Raw genomic sequence first — 20,583 nt, 5'->3', positions numbered from 1 at the left:
TGGGTTACTCGCTGCATTTCATTTCCTACCAGCCAGCATGCTTTTGTGTAAATTGTTGTTTATGCTGGAACGCACTCCATCCATTTGTTTACAAACATCTCATCACCTCTCAGTCTTTCATGGTATCCTTTCTCAAATAACATTTGTAATCTCCTTTTTATGTCATATTCCCTGGAATATTATAATTTATATAATATAAATTTATTTAAATTATATAACATTTTTATAATATGCTTTATGTTGTCTTTTCCTTTTTATTTTGTTTTGTTATCAGTGCCTAGGATAGTGCCTCACATATAGAAAATGCTACAGAAATATTTAAATATTGATAGCTAGTGTGTGGTACAATTAAAAAAAAAACACATGGAATATGGAGTAAAATGACCTAGATTGAAATCCCTGACTTTGATCACTTAATTTCTCTGACCCTCAGTTTCCTCTTCAGTAAAATAAGGGAGTTGGACTAGATTAAATTCTTTCTAGTTCTAAGGACTATAATTCTATGAATCACTAGAGGAAATGCTGTTCATCCTTTTGAGAGATGGCAAGTTTGCTTTATTTGGACTCGATAGTTCAATATATCAATATTTCAGGGATCTATGATGTTATCCTATGGCTATTTCAGTATTATGTATTAAATATTGAATTTCTTCTTCAGTTTTTTCTATGTAAAAAGATGGGATTGCCTTAGATCCTTTACATATAGAATGTTGGATGGCACGAATGTAGGAGTTCATAGTGGGGAGAGATCCTTTGAGCTGGTCTGGTTAGCAAAGGTCTCACAGGTGATATATGGGTGCTTTAGCCAAGTTTTGGTGAAAAAGTAAAGGAGAAAAAAAGGAGTGGGAGAAGATTTTTCAGACTTGGATTCCTTAAGCTTTTTTCATATTAATATTCCATGTATACTGTCCTGTTTTCTTTCAGACTCCTTCCCCCACATTGAGTTTTTTAACTACCCACATCATATGTCCCTCCCAGGACTCCATTAATAATGTTCCTAAGAAGGAAATCATTTGAGGAATATGACCTCAGGTCAATGCTTAAGCCCTCAAGGTCTTCGTTTCCTCATTGATAAATGAGGAGGGTTGACCTGGATGGCTCCCAGGTCCCCTTGAGAGAGTGTCTCCGCTTTTAGCTCAGGGAATTAGCTGCCTCATCATCTGTCCCTACCTTGGGTAATAGATGTAACTTTCCACAAGGTTTTTCCTTGCCATCATCAAACCTTGACCCTTTGCATTGAAGAAGAGTGCTAATAATTCATGGCTTCTCTTTGTTTAGAGTTTGCAAAACATTTGTATCTTATTGGTGCAATGTATGTAAGGCAATTATATCTCTTTTACAGAAAAGGAAATTGAACTTCAGGGGAGTTAAACAATTTACCCATACATATAGACATTGATAGGTAGAAATAGTTTACCTTGCTCTGTCCCTCCAGATCTCATTTTATGCTCATGAGGATGAGGGACCATGTCTTAGCCTCATTCCTAGAATACAAAAGGTGCTTAATAAATGTTTTATTTCTTTAGCACTTAATATGGTGAATTGTAGGTAGTAAGCAAAGACTTTATAAAGCCAGGGAGACTTGGATGTTTGTTGAAGATCCTTGAATGAAGGCTTTGCTCTCAACTGAAAAGCTCCACCCCCATGAGTGGAACTGCTTTTATTATTATTTTACTTTCATCATTACATTACTTTACTTTCATCATTTTCCACAATATTTTAGATCATTGTGTCCTTTTTTTAGTTTTTTTTTAATATTTTATGGAGAAATCATACAGGACAAGTGCTCACAAAGTGGCTAGAAAAAGCAATAGAATGTTACTCTCAAGGACTCTAACAATTCAGCAAAGCAGAATTGAATTAATGCAGAAGAGAAGTTCTTGAAATGTTCATAGGGACTATTGGTGTCTGATCTGTGGTTGAGCATTCTGTGATCATATTGGTCTGATCAGCTTAGTCGGACACAATTCAAACATGGTGATGTCATATTGGTGCTCTTGGAGAATGAAGGACAACTGAATCTTCTTACTATGAATATAAGCTCATTGAGAGTAGGGCTTGTTGCCTTCCTTCCATCTGTATCCCGAGTGCCTGTTAAGTAGTAGGCATTTCCTTGATTCATAACAATGATGGTGTTTTGGAACTGAACCCCCCCAGAATAACTTGACTCTAATAAAGAACCCTAAGCTAAGCTTTTTTGGACTTTATGTGGACCTCATGCAGTTTAACTACTGCACCATAAGAAGGACCATGTCGGAAGGACTTAGGCCATCTTTTTATATAGATAATAAGCGATGGTGTGGGATGTGATCACAGAGCTACTGAACTTCAACTCACATTGAAATAACCCCTAGGATAACATGAAATATTGATGTATTGAACTAATGAGCAAAAATCTATACTGGTCTTAGTAGAATAAATAATTCTATTATTAAGAAAGGAATAAATAATTTATTCTTCACCAGAATGATTTCTTCTCTTCCAGGCATACCTTGAGATTCTGGAACGCAGCTTTTTTTGATGCTGTTCACTGTGAGAGAAGGAAAAGATCACCTACTACTAGGTAGGAGCTAAAGCTGGCCATGGGCCCCTCCTCTTTCTGTGTAAGTGGGAAGATGGGGGAAGGGACTCGTCCCTCCCACCATCCCTTTGCCACCTTCTCTGCCTGCTGTGCTGGAAGGACACGCAGCTGAGAAGGAGGTGACGGAGGCTGATTGTCCAGAAGCTGCATGTATGCTTTCTTGCCTGGGGTTAGTGTTAGATGACTTGGCCTGACTCTCCCAGACACTGGATGACAACATCACCTTCTTTCTCCATCTCCCTCTGGACCCACTCTCACTAGGACACTAGAACCCAAAGGTGAAGCCATAAGGAGATGCCATCATGAGGCTTAACCTCTATTGGAACCCAGTTGCCATTTTTGGTCTTGCTAGGATCCAATGATTAGCAGTTTGGCCGGGGTTTGGGGGTTCCTTCTGCTGGTTTATAGAAGGTTGGCTACAGTATTCGACAGTAGGGAGATGCTGATGTGAGAGCTTTTCATGGTGTTCCTACTTCTGTCTTGGGGGGACACCATGAGGGAAAAGTTGGGCCTTATGGCTGTTATATTCAGAAGAATCTTGTGGCAAAGGGATAGGTGGGAGAGGAGTGGAAAGACCCCTTACTGAAAGGCTGGAGACCTGGGCTTTGGCAACTGCTGTGCAACCTACAGCAACTGACCTGTATTCTCTTAGCCTCATTTTTCCATTCTATAAAATGAGGACTTTGGGATAGATCTCTGCAATCCCTCTAACTTCTGTTACTCTAAAGACACTCCAGACTGGCGTAAGGAGTAGCTCCCCCAGGTGAGTGTTTGCAGGGAGGACAGGCCAATTTCAATTTCTGAAAAGGGGATTTTAGTGCTTGGCTTGCATGGCATAACCAGGCTGATGTCTCCTGCTTAAGACCACTCTTCCTTACTGAACTGCCCGACACGCTGAGCTCTTTGATGTCCCCCAGCCATTACTTGGGTGGTTAGTATGGTGTAGTGGAAAAGGCTGCCATTCTGAAAGTGAGGAAGTTTGTGTTTGAATCCCAGCTCTGCCAGTCGCAAGCTGAGTGACCTTAGGGCAAGATACTTCCCTTCACCAAACCTCAGCTTCCTCATTTCTCTGATGAGGAAGACTCGGGTCTGAGTCTTAGAGGTAAGCTTGTATGGCCATGGGCATGTCATTGGCCTGAAGAAGCAACTGGACTAATATAGCCTGTATGAATCCTTCCAGCGGTATGATGCTATTACCCATTACTGGGGCCCCAGCAAGGAGAAGCAATGGCTGATTTTTTTTTTTTTTTAAGCATAGCTTTTGCATACTGGACCACTGGAGTAGGGGGAGGGTAGTCATGGGAGTGGGGTAAAGCAGAGGAAATCCCAAACTCTTTGACTTGGGGTGACCTTAACCTTCTGGGGTAAGTCTGGGAGAAGAAAAGGGGTGGAGAAGTACCCTGAAATTTCACTGCAGGCTATTTGGACAAAAAAATATTGTGTTATGTTAGAAATAATGTTGAGGAAAAGTTTTATAATTAAGGGCAAGTGGGGCTTTTCTCTATCAGGAAAGAAGCTTATTTTAAATATCCTGTCTCTTCCTATTTCTCTTACTCCCTCTCCTATTTTTTTCTCTCCCTTTTTCCTTTTTTTTCCCTTTCCCTTTCCTTTTCCCTTTTTATTTCCCCTTTCTTTCTTTTTCCTTCTCTTCTCTGTCTCTTGTCTCTCTTTGTCTTCTCTCTCTTTCCCTCTGCCTCTCTCTGTGTGTCTGTGTCCTTCTCTTTCTGTCTTTTCTCTCCTTTCTCCGTCTCTCTCTGTCCTTTCTCTATGTCTATAATAATTCATTCTTTTACTTGTTCTCTTTTTCCATTCATATATCTTGCATGATCTTAACATGTGCCCTTTGTTGACCCTGTTTCTGCTGCCACTCCAGAGGGAATGCTGGAGAGGAAGAAGAAAAGAGGTGTGTGTCCCCTGGGTCTTTGTTCCATATGATAGTAACTTCTGGTCCACTTTAAGGTCATTTCAGGGCAAAACTAAGGGGGTGGGATGTGGGGCGGGGGAGGAAATGTACAATTTTAGTTGTTGTGGTCCTAACAGGCCCAGGTGGAGGTCAGAAGATTGTTTCTTGTAGTAGAGGTGTTACCTGGGGAGTTCAGGACAGTGCAGACAGATGATATCTGCTAATCACTCATACTCAGCATGTCTTACTTTGTGGGTGGCCCTGGGCATGGAGGAGTTGGAGAAGACCATAATTGGGAGGCACATAGCCCTTGATCAACTGCCCAAGTCCCATGTAAAGGTTCCCCCCAGCCAAATAACCTTTAATCAGGGAACCCAATTCTCTTCACATTCTGTGAGATGTGGCCTCTGGACTAGATGGAGAAAGGGAGGATGGAATCATAAATCTTAACTCAATGATAACAGGCATTTATCAAATGTCTATTGTTTTCAGAGTCCAGTGCTAGACACTGAGAAGATCTATATGCAAGTATAGACAAGACACAATAGATGCATGTTGTGTTATTTTCTGTGGTATTCCCCCATGGCTCCTTCTATGCCATTATAGACACCCTACTTCCCTCATGTGATGACTCTAAATTACCTTGAATAAATCAGTTTTTATCAGAGCTCTTTTTTGGAATGGTCAGCTCCTCCTGCAGCAAACCATATTTATTTCCTTATTTCCTGCCCAATTGCGCAGCTGCCATGACTAGCAAGTATAAATTGGGTCTCATTTCTTTCCTGGGTTTTGTTAATTTCTAAAATCAAGGACAAGGATTAGATTATTTGGAAGTTCTCATCCAGTTCTATCATTTTATTTTTTTCTAAGTTTCTGTGATCCTGTATCCTTGATTCTGTCTCCTTGGCTTTTTGAATGGCAGTGATACACCTTTGGGGCCATGATTCTGATTTTAAGCTAATTGACTCAATTTCACCTGATCTTTATAGTCAGTCATGATTATAAAAGATGGGGAAGAGCATTTTAGTTTTGAGGGTTAAATTAAGGCACCAGGGTCTGGGAACTTTTCAAGCTTGTTTGAATTTATTAAACTTCTGATCTATCTAGAAAGACAAAAAAACATACCTTCCTAGAATTTACATTCTGTTCCAGTGGGACTGGGCTGGCCTTGGGAGTGGTGTAACTCAATAGAAAATAATTTCAGGATAATTGACAATCTCTTTTAATTAAGCATAATTAAGCTTTAAATCTTTCTAATCCCCCATTTCCTCATTCTTCCTCATCTATTAATTAGATTAAATAATAGGAAAGATTTCTTTTAAAAAATTAATTTAGTTACCCCTTTATGACTCTTTCTTGGCATTTAGAAAATAGCTGGCAGAGAAGGAAAGTTGTTCAAAGACAAGTTCAGGTTCATTGTCCTGATTTTATAGATCTAGAAACTTAGGAGCAGAAGAAATGTTGTTTCTTCCCTTCTCATTTTGAAAGCCACAGAAAAGAAGGGTGGATCCTTTCTTCTCCCAGTCTGTTTTTATCAAGAAAGCCTTTCACATGGTATTTGAGCATTCTAATGGTATCACACCTGACAGTATGTACATGTACATACCATGTATACACACACACATACACACACACAGAATGTGTTTTTATCAATGTAGAAAAACAATTCCTTTGACAATTCTTTAACCTGAAGATTCCCTTCCCCATTGAGAGAAAAAAATGAATTTGTCCTCTTTCCTTATCCATTTTGTCACTTCCTCATGGGATTTTCACAGAGGGAATAAAATGCAATCATCTCTGCCTTCCCTGAAACAAGTTCTGTTCTGGTCCTGATCCAGTGGGTCTCATTTTATAGATTACCACTGTTGCTGAAAAGCTGGCTTTTAAATTAAATTTCTATAAATCAAATAATTTCTCCTTCCTCTATAAAATTAGCAGTGTTCTGCCAGAGAAAATGATTTTTGGCTCCAGGGCAAAACTGAAATCATGCTTTGTACAGGAAATATTTTTTAAATTGTATTTTTGAAGGGAGATGATGATTTTCTGTTTGGGCAGCTATATTATAGTGGAAAGAGTACCAGAAGTCAAGGCATGGCCATATGACCTGGGTTGCCTAATTAATCCCATTAAGCCTCAGTTTCCTATTCTGTAAATGTGTTTGGCCATATGAATTTAATGATTCCTTCTGCCACTAATTCCCAAGATCCAAGTATTAGAACTTGGAAAATGTAAGAAGTTGGGACTTGAGATTCCAACAAGGAGATTCTTTTTCTTTTTGAAATATCAAATTTTTATTATTTCTAAATTGATTGTTCCATTTTCAAAGTGTGATTTAGGTTTTGAATGCATAGTCTAGGTGAAGTAGATGGAATACTGGAATCAGACTTGGTTTGAGAGTAGAAGCAGACTCCTGGCTAGGATTTGGTAAGCTGTGAGACCATGGGCTGGCTACTTCAGTTCCCGAAGGTTCCGTTTTTCTGTAAAAATAGTTGACAGCAATTGACAATTATTATAAAGCACAGAGAGACCTCTTTAGAAATGTGTAGTATGGCTAAGATCATATATGGTACACATTAACCATTTGACTCTTTTCATAAGTCTGATGACCAGATACTGGTAAAGTTACCTTTGTTTGTTTTTATTTTTAATTCAACCTAATAATATTTTGTTTTCTCAAATACATGCAAACATAGTTTTCAGAATTCACCTTTGCAAAACCTTCCCTCTTCCCCTCCTGCCCAATATTATAAGCAATCTGATATGTTAAACGTGCATACATTTTTTTAAATTTTAATTTCAATTTTTCAGTATGAAGTATCAGTTGATCAAAGTTACCTTGAGTAAAGACACCGTTATTACCTTATATTTCTGAAAAAGCAATTTTTTTTTTTAAAATAATGGCCTCTCTAGGGATTGAAGTTAAGGGGATGGGGTATTACAGGAAGGGATGTTGTTTAGTGTCAGCTCTCTCTGCTGAGGGACTCTAAGCAAGACTAATATAATTCTCATGAGTGACCTAATGCCTCTTTTGAAAGGCATCAGGAGACACTCCTCTCCTATGCTCATTAGCTATGTAATACTGACCAAATCACTTTATTTTTCTGAGTTTCAGTTTACTAATCTGAAAAATGAGAATAAAAATCCTTGTCAAAATAGGTAATAGATTGCTTTGAGGTACATTTTCAAGGGATGTCTCTAGAAATTTAAAATTGATATTACTATTAGTTAGTAGTTATTATTCAGCCATTTGTTAGCAACTTCCACACTTACGCTTTCCCCCAAGACTGTATGTCTCTATTTCTCTACTTTCTGCCCATCCTCACTTCAACATTGTTGACCCTTATGTTACAGAGTATCTAAGCACCTCATTGACTTGATACTGCCCTCTTCTCAGAGCATTCATTCTCCTGTTGCTTGCATTTCTCCTCCATGGCCCCTATTTCTTCAGACTATCTTTTTTCCTTTTATATTGATCTTAGCTATTATGTAGTCCTGACTAACGCGTCAAGAACTTTATTTTTCTAGGGTAACCAATGTGTTAAAATACATTCTTCCTTCAAGCCTGCCCCCTGGTTCTCATTAATGCAGCAGCCCTCCCTAGAAGCCCTTAATTCCTTGGTTCTGACACTCGGTGCTTTTTATTCATTAAGACAAATGAATAAAGCCCAGGAAGCCTGGAGCCACATTTCCATCTGGCATTATTAAGTTCTGATAGACAAAGGCAATGTTACGAGAAAAAAGATACATAAGCTTTGGAACTCCATAGGGCAGTATATAGAAGTTTGGACTTAGGGTAGGGAAGACCCAAGTTCAAATGCTATAAATGCCATACTTAACTATGTGACCCTGGATATGATTATCCTATTATTATTATATGATTTAACTTCTGGTTGCCTCAGTTTCCACAAATGTACAATAAAGATAGTAATAGCACATGAGATAATAAAAAATTATTAATAATAAAAGGATTATTAAAAATATCACAGGGTTGTTGTGAGAATCATATGTGAAAGAGCTATCACTAAGCCAGAGCTTATCACTGAATTTTTCAAGTGAGATCAGTCTACTCTTTAACATCAATTAGACCTTGAGCTAGCACCTAGGAGTTGGAGGATATTTGTCCATTAATTCCTTAACAAGCTTAATCTCTTTCAGCCTCTGTTTTTACATTTGTAAATATTACACCATCCACTACCTAGGGTGAGGGAAAACATTTTGTTTCCCTTACAACACCACAGAGGTGGTGACCCAATGTTCCCTATACGTCTATATAGAGGGGATTCTTGGGAAAACATGCTTGGTTTCTGCTCTCATATCATCTCTTTCCTCCACCTCTCCCAACCTTGAGTATTCTTTTTCTGGAGAATATAGAAAGAGGAATTGTGAAGATATGAGAGAGAATGTCACTCGGAACCTCAAAAATCAAGGCTGTATCTTATAAAAGTACATAGGAACTTCATCAGTTTCCCTGTTGGGGTTTTCAGCACATTTTCCTCACCCTTTTAGGATCTTAAACAGGTCTTCAGGCTGTATTGGACTAACATTTTCTCATGGCTTTAGAATAAAGAATGTTTTGTTTGACTTCTTTGGAGTTGGAGGGAAGGAGATAAAAGCAAACATTTGAAAAATTGATTGGATGTGGATTGGATTCCAACCATCCAGAGGAGGATATAGCCAGAAGCCAAAACTAGGAAAAATGAGCTTTTCTTAGATCAAAGGAAGTTCATAGGCAATCGGGATATCCCTGTCTATAGTTTAGGTCAGCCCCTAGTTTTCCAACAGGAGGAATTGCCTAAGCCAACATGTTTTCTTTCCAAAGTTATGGTGTAATACAGGCTCTGTCTCTCTATGAATTCTCCTAGACAGGAGGCAACATTTATTATATGAGGAAACTAGTAAATATTCACAAATCCAGGATCTAGGAACCCATAACAGTCTCCACTCCAACTGACTTGCCCTATGTGTCCTTAGGCACATTTTCTCTCAGTTTCCCTATCTATGAAGTAGAGAAATCACCAACTTGTCTTCCCCTAATTAATGGATTAATGGGAGAGAAGAGATGAAATAATATCTGCTAATTTTTGTTGTTCTTATAAATCATGCTAGAGAGAGGACTGGATTAACCTTGGAATTGGGAAGACCTCTGACACATACTAGCTTTGTGGACAAGCAGTTCACTTTATCTCTCCAAGAGATTTTATGTCTGTAAATTTTAAAGTAACAGACAATGGTGGAAGAAGTTTCCACACAGGGAGGCTCCCACATTGGTAAAATAACAGGTCACTGTTGCATTAGTATTTAGATGCTGTGTATTTTGTAAATTTAGTGCTCAATGCAAAGTGAAAAGATCTCCCATGAAGAGAACTATTTGGTGGTGCAGGGGATGATGGGGTAGGTGTAATTTCTGTGAATATTATTGGGGCTGTGGTTGGGTCCATGGGTTAAGTTCTCCAAAAACCTGCTCTCTTGTTACCTCCTGTGCTTGCAGGGAGAAGTGGTGTCACATGACCCAAGAGGAACGGGCTGACAGTCTTCGATTCAATGAGAACATTACCTTTGGGCAGCTTGGGTAAGATCTTGGGCAAGCAATTGGTTGGTAAGCATATATAAAGCACTGACTATGTGCTAGGTACCATGCTATGTACTGGAGATACAAAGAAAGACAGAAAGCAGTCCCTGATCTTAAGGAACTCATAATGTAATGGGAAAACTCACTTAACTTCCTGAAAAATCCATTTTAGTTCTTATTTCTAGGATTCAGTTTTCAAGACTATGTCCTTAAACTGGGTAACCTTGAGAGATGACATCAGGGAGTTCACATTCTGCCATGGACATTTACTGGCTGTGAGATCTAGCTCTGTCATCTTTAAAATGAGTGGGTTAGATTTGATGGTCCAGACTGATGATCCTCTTAACTTATTATATACTTCACGGATCTATCATTTTATTACTCTAGGGGACAGAATTAACTTTCCTGATGCTAATCACAATCCCTCCTTATTTCAGTGGATTGTATTAATCATTGCATTCCTTTCCAAATCATAATTCACTGGCTAATTCTCTGGTGATGAGCATTTCTAACTCTAATTAAGCTAGCTTTGAAATAGCTTAGATTGAGGATAGGGCAATCTTTTATATCAGCGGTTCTCAAACTTTTGTTCTCAGTATCTTCATTTTGTTAAAAACTATCGAGGATCTGTTCAAGAGGTTTTTGTTCACATGGGTTATATTTATAGCTATTTACTATATTAGAAATAAAAAATGATTTTGAATTTGTAGACCCTCTGAAAGGGTTTCAGAGACCCCAACAATTCTTTGGACTACACTTTGAGGACCACTGTTTTATATCACCAGTACTGAGCAAAGTGACCTGCACACAGTCGGTGGTTAGTACATGCTTACTGATTGATTGAAAAAGGTAGGCTTCAAGGCCTGTCCAACTTGACAGAAACTGCTAGAATTGCCATTCCCTTTGAGGGATATAGGAAACTGATGGAGGAAGGAGAAATATGAGTATTCTGGGAATACTTCATTTCCTATGTCCTGAAGTTAATGAAGGGGCTTCTATAGATGGAATTCAGAAAAGCATCAATGTGGTCTTCTGGACAAAGGTGGTCAATGAGAAACTCATCTTCCGCTTCTCACTGGAGACAGGTATAAATAAGGGTGTAGGTAGGAATCCCAATGGGTGTAATGTGTGGTTTCCTTCCTCCAGCACATTTACTCACAACATGTTGGCTTTTGGGCTGAGCAAGAAGCTGTGCAATGACTTTCTGAAGAAGCAGGCGGTGATTGGCAATCTGGATGAAGGTGAGAGAGCTCTACTGCTGCTGAGAATATACATATATATATATATATATATATATATATATATATATATATATATTATATATATATATATGAAAGTATAACATATAGAAGTATATAGAGAATTAAGGGGGAAGGTGGGCAGGGACAAAGCAAAAGAATTCATGGAAAAATATTCTTTTTTTTTTTCTAGAAAACTTGATTAATGAAGTTGTGTTGGCTTTTGTTTTCCTTTGAGGGAGTCACATTTCTAGCTAGTGAGATTTGTTTCACTGCAAGGAAACTTGTTCTTTTTATAGTTACCATCCTCAACATAAAGTCTTTCTTGATTCCCATTAATTGTCCATCTTTCCAAACTACCTTACCTATAACAACTCCCTTGTTTTGATATTTTTATATATTTTTCTTGCTCTTCCACGTTTATTCTCAGTAGAGATTGTACTTATATTCTTAGCTCCTTGGCGCCTAATGCAGGCATTTTAATTTTAATTTAATGTGGCCTGGCACAATGTTACTAGTCTGCTAGCCTATTGTGTACAGAGCACTAGACTGAAAGCTAAGGAAGGTGGAATTTACATGATTGTCTCTACCCTCAAGGAGCTTCTAGTCTGGAAGTCACATAATGCTGTAGGTTTCATACTTAGTTATTAGATCTTAGACCTCTATATCAATGGTGTCAAGCTCAAATAGAAACATGGGCCACTAAACCATAAAAAAGGATCCCAGAAGGCTCATATGACTTTGTTTTGAAATGTAAATAATGTCTATATTTTATTTATTTTGTGAAATATTTCCCAATTTTATTTAAATCTGGCATACAGTAGGAGTGGTTGGAGACCTCAGTTAACAAGTACCAAATAGTCTTTGACCTGCTGACCTATACTGGCCAAAATATATTCCTGCACTTATCATATATCTCCATACCCATCCCAGTCATAAAGTCTTTCTTCAGACTTTCTTTCTCTGGGACCAATTTCCTTATCTGAAAAATATAAGCTGGGATTCCAGTTTTTTTTTTTAAATTTTATTTAATAATTACTTTATATTGACAGAATCCATGCCAGGGTAATTTTTTTTACAACATTATCCCTTGCACTCGTTTCTGTTCCGATTTTTCCCCTCCCTCCCTCCATCCCCTCCCCTAGATGGCAAGCAGTTTTATATATGTTAGATATGTTGCAGTATATCCTAGATATAATATATGTTTGCAGAACCAAACAGTTCTCTTATTGCACAGGGAGAATTGGATTCAGAAGGTAAAAATAACCCGGGAAGAAAAACAAAAATGCAGATAGTTCACATTCGTTTCCCAGTGTTCTTTCTTTGGGTGTAGCTGCTTCTGTCTGTCATTTATCCATTGAAACTCAGTTAGGTCTCTTTGTCAAAGAAATCCACTTCCATCAAAATATATCCTTATACAATATCGTTGTCGAAGTGTATAATGATCTCCTGGTTCTGCTCATTTCACTTAGCATCAGTTCATGTAAGTCTTGAAAGTCCTCTCTGTATTCATCCTGCTGGTCATTTCTTACAGAACAACAATATTCCATAACATTCATATACCACAATTTACCCAGCCATTCTCCAATTGATGGGCATCCATTTTCTAGCCACTACAAACAGGGCTGCTACAAACATTTTGGCACATACAGGTCCCTTTGGGATTCCAGTTTTAAATAATCTACATTGGAAAATTCTTTCTACAACATTCTATAATCCTACAGCGACATGGACAAGTTGGAAATTTTTCCTCACCCTTATAAGAACCATCATGAAAAAACCTCTTTGATTAGCAGAATAAGAGAAGAATCAGTACAATACAGAAAAAATGAAAATAATATTTTTATTTCATTTTAAAAACTTTTATTAAAATTTTATTTTTCCCCACAGTTAAATGTAAAACAGATTAATTTAATTTAATTTAAACAATTTAATTTAGCACTTGTTTTAAAAACTTTTTCCTGGTTTTAAAGTTCCAGATTATCCCTCTTTTCCCCATCCCTTTGAGAAGGCACATTTGAAGCCATACAAAACATTTCCATAAGTCATGTTTTGAAAGAAAACATAGATCTTCCCACCTGCCCCTTTCCCCAAAAAAACCATAACAGAAAGTTTTTTAAAAAGCAAGCTTCAATCTGTAGTGTTCTAATAAACTGTTGGCAACACTACCCATTTTCTGGTTGGAGAACTTCTGTGGTTCTAATGAAGATAATTACTCATTTGTTTAACTATTACTTATTAACTTACTCTTAACTTATTAAGTATTTACTGTATATTCATTCCAGGACCTTAATTATTTAATAACAAAGAAGCACCTTAAGTCTCTATCCTAAATATATTGAACATCATCTTAATGTTCTTGTTTTCCTAGAGAGTCCCCACCTCCATACAGTCTGTTTCTTTCTCTCTGAGGTTCGTATGTAAACTGAAATTTCCTCTGTGAAATATTCTTTCTTCCAGAGCAATACAAGCTGTTGAGTGACCATATTGAGCAAATGACTATGGAGTAGCTCTGACGAGGACCAAATCTGCAGCATCTACTGAGGGAGGAGTACAGGTGGAGTCTCCTCCCCAAACACCCAGGACCAACAACCAGCTCTTAGCACCATTGCAATTAACCTGCATGACTGTCAGCCATACTTAGAGCCCCGATCTGCCAGTAGACCTAGGAGTGAAGAAAAACTTTGTCCTTTCCCCTTGCCTCGTCCTCTCTTGTGTGTGTTCTATACACCAGAAACACTCCTCAGTTTCTATGGTGAAAGCAGAATTGATGAGCTATCTTTATAGACCCAAGCATCCCCTCTAAAAAGTAAAGACCTTTAAAGAAGAGGAAGGGAGGACTATTTGCAAGGGCAAGTCATGGGGCAACATCCCTTACTGCCACAGGGTCCTGAAGGACCTCTGCTAGTTGCTGGCTATGAGACTTTGGGGGAGGGGGCAGCATCATTGGACCAATAAAGCTGAATGCTGGGAACTGGGGGATGAGGGAGTGTCTTTGGTGGGAATGTAATGCATGCATGTCCGTGTAGCTGTAAGATTATAGAATGTTGTAGAAAGGATCTTCCAATGTAGATTATTAAAACTGGAACTTTCCTCTGAGATCTAATCCAAGCTCGCCTTTTTCAGATGAGGAAATTGGTCCCAGAGAAAGTGAGTGACTTGTTTATATAAGTTAATTTAGGAATCAGAGGAGCTGAGCCCTGGTCTTTTGGTCAAGTTGTACCTCAGTGTCTCTTATGTAAAGATAAATCTGTGGTCTACAGGTTTGGGATATTGCAGCTCTGATCCCCACTAACATGAAAGACTACATTCCATAAGTTAGCATTGGAGCGCTACCTCCCTTTCCCAACAGGCCTGAGATGTGGATTCACTCCTGATCAGGCAGATGAGCCTATTCCAAATTGTGGCTGTCTTTAATAGCTGGACTTCTCACTGAAGTCTTACCTGGGAGGAGGGAAGCATTGAATTCCAGCAAACCTCCCCTTTGCTTATTCCTTCTCCTTCCCTTTGAATGAAGTTGGGCGAGTCACAAGAAGAAAGGACAACCTCCAATTTTGCAGAAATAAGGGCAGAAAATTTTCCTTCCTGACTACAGCAAGGATTGAACCTGAGGCTATCATTAAGGGAGAATTATAGTTAGATGTGTGAATGAGGCAGTACTCTGGAGACACAGTAAGATTTGTGTGGACTTATTTGAGATGAATCCTATCAACACAAGATGTGTCTGTGCCAGACTGCCTTGGAAGCTTTCAGGATCAGTGATTCCCTTTTCTTTTGTATATGACATATTGAGGGCAGCTCTGGGCTGCCTGCTTTGAAGGAGATGCAAAAAAGGAGGTCTGTTTGTTCTTCTGGTACCCAGAGCTACTGCCCTTCCTGAAATCAAACATCAACGCAATTTTCCTTGTTGGGCACAATCCCCTTTCCCCCATTCCCCTCATATATAATATCACATATTTATATATGTACATAGAGTATCAAATAGTTCAGTGTTACATTAATCTCGGTGTGAGATGGTTAAAGGAGAAGCAACTTATGGTGGAAGTTGGCCAAATTTGGGGAGGGAGATATCCCCCCAAGAGGACTCCATGGAGCAAAGCTTTGTATCTGAGCCAGTCTGTATATGGAATAGGTTCTTAAGTTGTGACCCTGATTATTGTATATGTTTAATGTTTTTTTTTCTTCCAATATTCCAGTTATTACTTACAAAACAGCCTATGGAGAAAGTCAAAAGCTGGTTTCCTAAGCGCCCTTGTTGGCACATAAATGAAAGTATGTTTTTCCCTATCACTGAGCCACAGGCTCACCATAGTTGGGAGAGGGGAGGAAGAGAGTATTTAATGGAGATCTCTGCTTTCCTGCTTGTTCATCCTCCTTGCTTATCACCTCAAGCACCTTGAATCATTTCCTTTAATTCTCTGCAAATGCTAGTGAGTTCCATATTCCTTGGAAGCTCTGGCTTCCGGTTTCCACCCGAAGCACCAGATTAGACTTAGGTACATGATGTATTCTTATTTTTAAAGTCATTTAGTCATATGTTAAGGTTTAAGCTCTTTCAAATCATGTTCTGTGCTCCTTGGGTAAATGTTTCTAGTGATGACCAACCCCTGTCTTTCCCTGGTTACAAAGCTAGTCATCTTCCTCCCCACTTCAAGGGAAGGTTTTCTATAGAAATTAAGAAAAAAAATAATTTTGTCTGGGTTCTTTTCTCCTTTCCATTTCCAGTTTATCCTTCCTATTAGCACCTCCCTGTACAACACCATTGATAAGCACTCCCACCAAACCAGCCACTTTATACCTTGGATACCTCCCATGAATGTTGTGGACAAATAATTGATAGACACTTCTAAAAATGACCATAATCCATGGCCAGGTAAACCCAAAACAAATAGCACAGAGTGAATAAGCAATAAATAGGATGTATCTTTTGGGCATTCGGTGACCCTAAGAAAGGGACATGCCGATCTGAATGTATTTGTATGATTGGTCACCTCCAGAAATGATGGGGGTTTGAAGCACTTCATTTTTCTTTTTCAGTAATACCACAATTTAAAAAGCCATGTATGATATTTTTGAGCCAGCTTCATTGTGGACCCATGATGGGCACTTGCCCTACAGACAGAGTATTAAGTCCATGACAACAAAAAAATCTCCTTGTAACCAATGGTAGGGTATCCCCCAATAAGTCAACAGGTCCCTGCCTTCTCCAACATCCTTTTTGAAACTTTTTTCATGGCATTAACTCTCATCTATGTTCTATGCACAATAACCCCACTTATAAAATAGTTTTGGGGAAAATAATCTCTAAGGTCCCTTTCTCCTCTGAGTCTTTCTCCGAGTCTTGATCTGTTTTCCATAGAAGAATTGCTAGTTATTGTGATTACCATAGCTTTAAGTTTTTGCTCTGAAGTTTTCCCCTGTGAATGCTTTGTTTCCATAAGCACATTTGAGGCAGGTTTTGGATTCTCTTATTGGATCTCCTCGGATTTTCTTTTCTCCTGATGCCTTTTTCATGGGTTATAAAAACCCAGTTTGCCATTGAGAGACTAGGTGCTAAGGACAGTTGCCCCCTTGGAAAGGATTTTGGACATCCCCCCATTTTCCTTTGCATTTTAGAACATTTCCAACATTTGTTCTTTTTTAATAAAGCCTCTTTACCTTAGTATAGTCTTCAGGCACATCTTTAGAAACTAATTTAGAATAGAGGAAAAAGGCTTTTTCTTGGTTGCTACTTCTGTCAGATCCTTATTTATATCTAAATCATATTCCAAGAAGCTCCAGTGAAACAAAGAATTGGTTGGGAAAGATAGATTACCAGATTCAGTCCATGCTTCTGGATGGCACCAAAGGCTAGGGAAGGGAGATTTGTACAGGATTTTATTTGGGTCTTCCTGAAATCTCTTCTAGCTTAAAATCTATGAATCCTGTGCTAGATGCTTGTCTGAGCTTGGCTGTGCTGACTGCTGGGAATCGAGATCTCCTTGAGCAAGGCTATTTATTGCTCTGCTGCCTGCTGTTCTGTACAATAAGAGTAGCCCAAAATATGATGATCTATATTCCTCAGTCCTGTCATGTCACCCAGGAATCTGTGATTCTGCCTTATTTATCCCTAGGCAGAACAGATCCAGATGATCCAAACAGTTGCCCTTTCCTGGGATGTTCTTCTTCAACAAATGCAGATTTCAACAACATTCTGTTTGTAGAAAAGCAGATTGCATACATATGTTTTGGAATGAGTGCAAGTGATAACCCGTTGTTGCAAAACTCGGGGACATTTGGCTCCGTGTGAGAAGCATCCAACAGTACCCGAGATCTCTTTTCGGAGGGCAAGAAAAGAACAGCTTTCAGAGCTCAGGGCTTTGCCCCTTTCTGCTCAGAAACCTCAGTGCAAACACTGCCAGTAAGAGATTTTCATTGTCTGACCTTGGGGGACTATCTTGTTCCAAACAATTCAGTCAGCTTTTCCAGAAAGCAAAATCTTATACAATCTACATGACACTCAGTTTTTTTTTTTAATTTTAAATATTGTAAAATATACCTGTATCCTTATATTGTAGGATTGCTGAAGTGGATTTTACGCCTATACATTTTGTAGGGTTGTTTTATTGATTTGATTTTTTTATTGGTCAGATCAGTATGATTTGGTCATTTTACCAGGTATAGAGTCAAGCCCTCAAGGTATTTTAACCTAGAGAGACTATTGGTCCTAATGTTAAAGTGGCTGGCTGATAGCAGGGTTTTTCCTCTTTTAATAGAAGAGAAGGTTTGGAGTTTAAAAAAAAAGGGCAGTCAGGGGGCTGAGTGAAGGTAGGAATATTTTTGCATTCTTTGTTGACATTACTAAGCTTGGTGTTAGAGGAAGCAGTATGCTGGTCTTTGAACCAGTCATATAGGTGGGTGTGTTCCAAGCCATGAAAAATCAGGTTGACTGCCTTTTCGAGCTCTCAGTCAGTCAACATTTATTTAAGACTTAGGAGGTGTCTGCAAATGTGTTGAGTTATTGAATTTTTTAAAAATCAAAAGCAGGATTCCTGTCCCTTTCAGCATTCAGTTGCCCTTCTTCACAGTGAAATTCCCTGGGATTTAGTCCTACACGTTCCAACCCCTTGGAGGGCTCTGTTTTTATTTTTAGAAGGCTGAAGCCACTTGGGCCATCTATCTTTCTCTCCCCCTACCTTTTTTTTTTTTTTTTTTTTTTTGGATGAGGCAATTGGAGCTAAGTGATTTGCCCAGTAGATTTGAACTCAGGTCCTCCTGATTTCAGGGCTGGTGCTCTATCCACTGCGCCTTTACCAAAGTACTGTTTACCAGTTTCAATAATCCATCAATCCATGCTTTGATACAGAGAAATGGCTAGTTGTGGAGTTGTCCACTAACCATTATATTCCAGAATAGGACTATTCATAAAATGCCAGGAACAGCATTTTTATTTAAATCTGTAAAAATAGGGAAAATGTCTGCCCTGTCTCATAGGATTGTTGTGAGGGTCAAACAGGAGAATGATTATGAAAAGGTTGGGTGAACCAAAAGTAGAGAACTACAGTACACAAGTCTAGGTTTTCATTGCCCATTTTTTGATACCCTTTTGCTATGCTATGCATTCACCTTACTTACATCAGCCACACTTTTATTTGTCTCACTTTCAATCTAAGTGATTCCCTTCTTCCTAGCCCAGTTCCACAGAGCCTAGTTTTGGGTGAAGGAGTATATTGGGGGCTTCAGATGCAAGTGATTTAATAATAATTCGTTTTCCATCTTAAAATTTCCCAGTTTCCCAGTAAGACTGACTCTGATTTCTAGAAGTACAAATAATAAATCAAAGCTTACCCTTTGTTACCAAGAGTGACTGGGAATACAATTGCTTGTTAATTAAATATATACTCAGGTTAAGAGAAAGTTACCTATGGATGACTGATTTTCAGAACATAATAAGAAATCACTTAACATCAAACCACATTGAATTCTATTGAATCTTGGACTCAAGAGAAGAAATCCGGGTTCATTCAGTGCTGTAATTTTGAATCCCATTGTAGACAGGTGAAAATATAACGGGGTTAATAGAATGCCAATCCAACCTGTCTTGTATCTTATTGAGCACTTAGTTTGCCCAAGCCACATAGTGCTATCTCGATTTTGTAGGTGATATAACTACCTAAAGAAGTCTTTTAATACAAGAATATAAAATGCCATGATGGAGGTGAATTGTCGAGCAATTGCTTTCTCCTTTAATTTATAAAATAATGCTGTACACCATCTCCCACCCCGCTTTAATAGATGTGTAATCACATCTCAGCCTAATAAAGGAAGAAGTCATTAACTCCCTTGCATATTCCACTTCCTCTGACCTTTGCTTGCAATTTGAATTCTATGACAAATTCTAAGTGCTGAAAGTTAACAGGAACCCAGTATGAATATCTTATCACAGTAATGAGAAGAAAATTTTCTGCCTGTCCCAGATAGAAGAATGTGAAATAGTAATATAATTGAACAGCTCTTCTTTTAAGGCAAGAGAACTACTGATTCAGGTTGGTTATTGGAGAGGGACCAGTAACAAACTGAATCCAAAAAGGACCTGGGTTTGTTCGAAGACTCTACTGCTTCTTCCTTTCTCCAGTCCCATCTCTCTTGGTCCGGCCCTGAGCCAGGGATTTTCTCTCTGGGCATCGATTTCTTCTCTAAAATTAAAGGGTTGTACTGGATCAGGGCTTCATCTTTGTTTTCTGGATCCTTTGGCATCTAGTTAAGCAAATGGACCCATTTCAGAATAATGTTTTTTAAATGCATAAAATTAAATATAGGCTGCAAAGGTAATAGTCATATTGAAATAGAGGTAACTTTTTCAAGTTCCTTCCATCTCCTCTGACTTGAGTGAATGAAAGATGCAATGGACTTGGTATTCATTTTACTGGCTCTTTTTCAAGGAGAGTAATTAAAAGGATTTTTTGGACACTAGCAAAGGGAACTATTGTCCCTTTAAAAAAGTTCAAATTTGTGTGTGATAGTTTGATTACTTAATTATCTGTGTTATAATTGTGGTTCCTATTTGAGATATTTGTGATTTGTCTTTTCTGTGTGCATTTCTTCCTTACTCTTTGCTCAAGTCATTCTTGAGTTTTGTCTTTACTCAAATGAAACCTTGTGTATTGCCACATCCAAAATTGCCTAAGTCCAGCCACCATTGGTTAAGGATTGATGTGTATATTGCCATTGTACCAATCTGTGTGTCTCAAAGGGTACTGGGTGTTTTGTTTTTTGGATTTTTTTTTGGGGGGAGGGAAGCTGTATTTTGTTG

The 20,583-nt window shown here is 38.5% G+C and overlaps 1 protein-coding gene across 4 annotated transcripts in view; it reads left to right on the top strand.

The window, feature by feature from the left end:
• KIAA0513 (KIAA0513 ortholog) overlaps positions 1–20,279 on the top strand; it is a 59,045-nt gene extending 38,766 nt beyond the window's left edge. For 3 of the 4 annotated variants that reach the window (XM_051974907.1, XM_051974906.1, XM_051974908.1), the window contains exons 10-14: positions 2,486–2,563; positions 4,455–4,484; positions 9,973–10,053; positions 11,200–11,294; positions 13,752–20,279. In XM_051974907.1, the coding sequence (XP_051830867.1) occupies positions 2,486–2,563; positions 4,455–4,484; positions 9,973–10,053; positions 11,200–11,294; positions 13,752–13,801 (334 nt within the window). In that variant the 3' untranslated portion in view covers positions 13,802–20,279. The remainder of the gene's footprint in view (positions 1–2,485; positions 2,564–4,454; positions 4,485–9,972; positions 10,054–11,199; positions 11,295–13,751) is intronic. The other variant, XM_051974909.1, reaches the window with a different exon arrangement.
• Positions 20,280–20,583: the final 304 nt, after the last annotated feature.

The sequence above is a fragment of the Antechinus flavipes genome, chromosome 2 (genome assembly GCF_016432865.1).
Source record: "Antechinus flavipes isolate AdamAnt ecotype Samford, QLD, Australia chromosome 2, AdamAnt_v2, whole genome shotgun sequence".
NCBI classification, from domain to species: Eukaryota; Metazoa; Chordata; class Mammalia; order Dasyuromorphia; family Dasyuridae; genus Antechinus; species Antechinus flavipes.
This window is presented reverse-complemented; position numbering and strand designations above follow the sequence as displayed.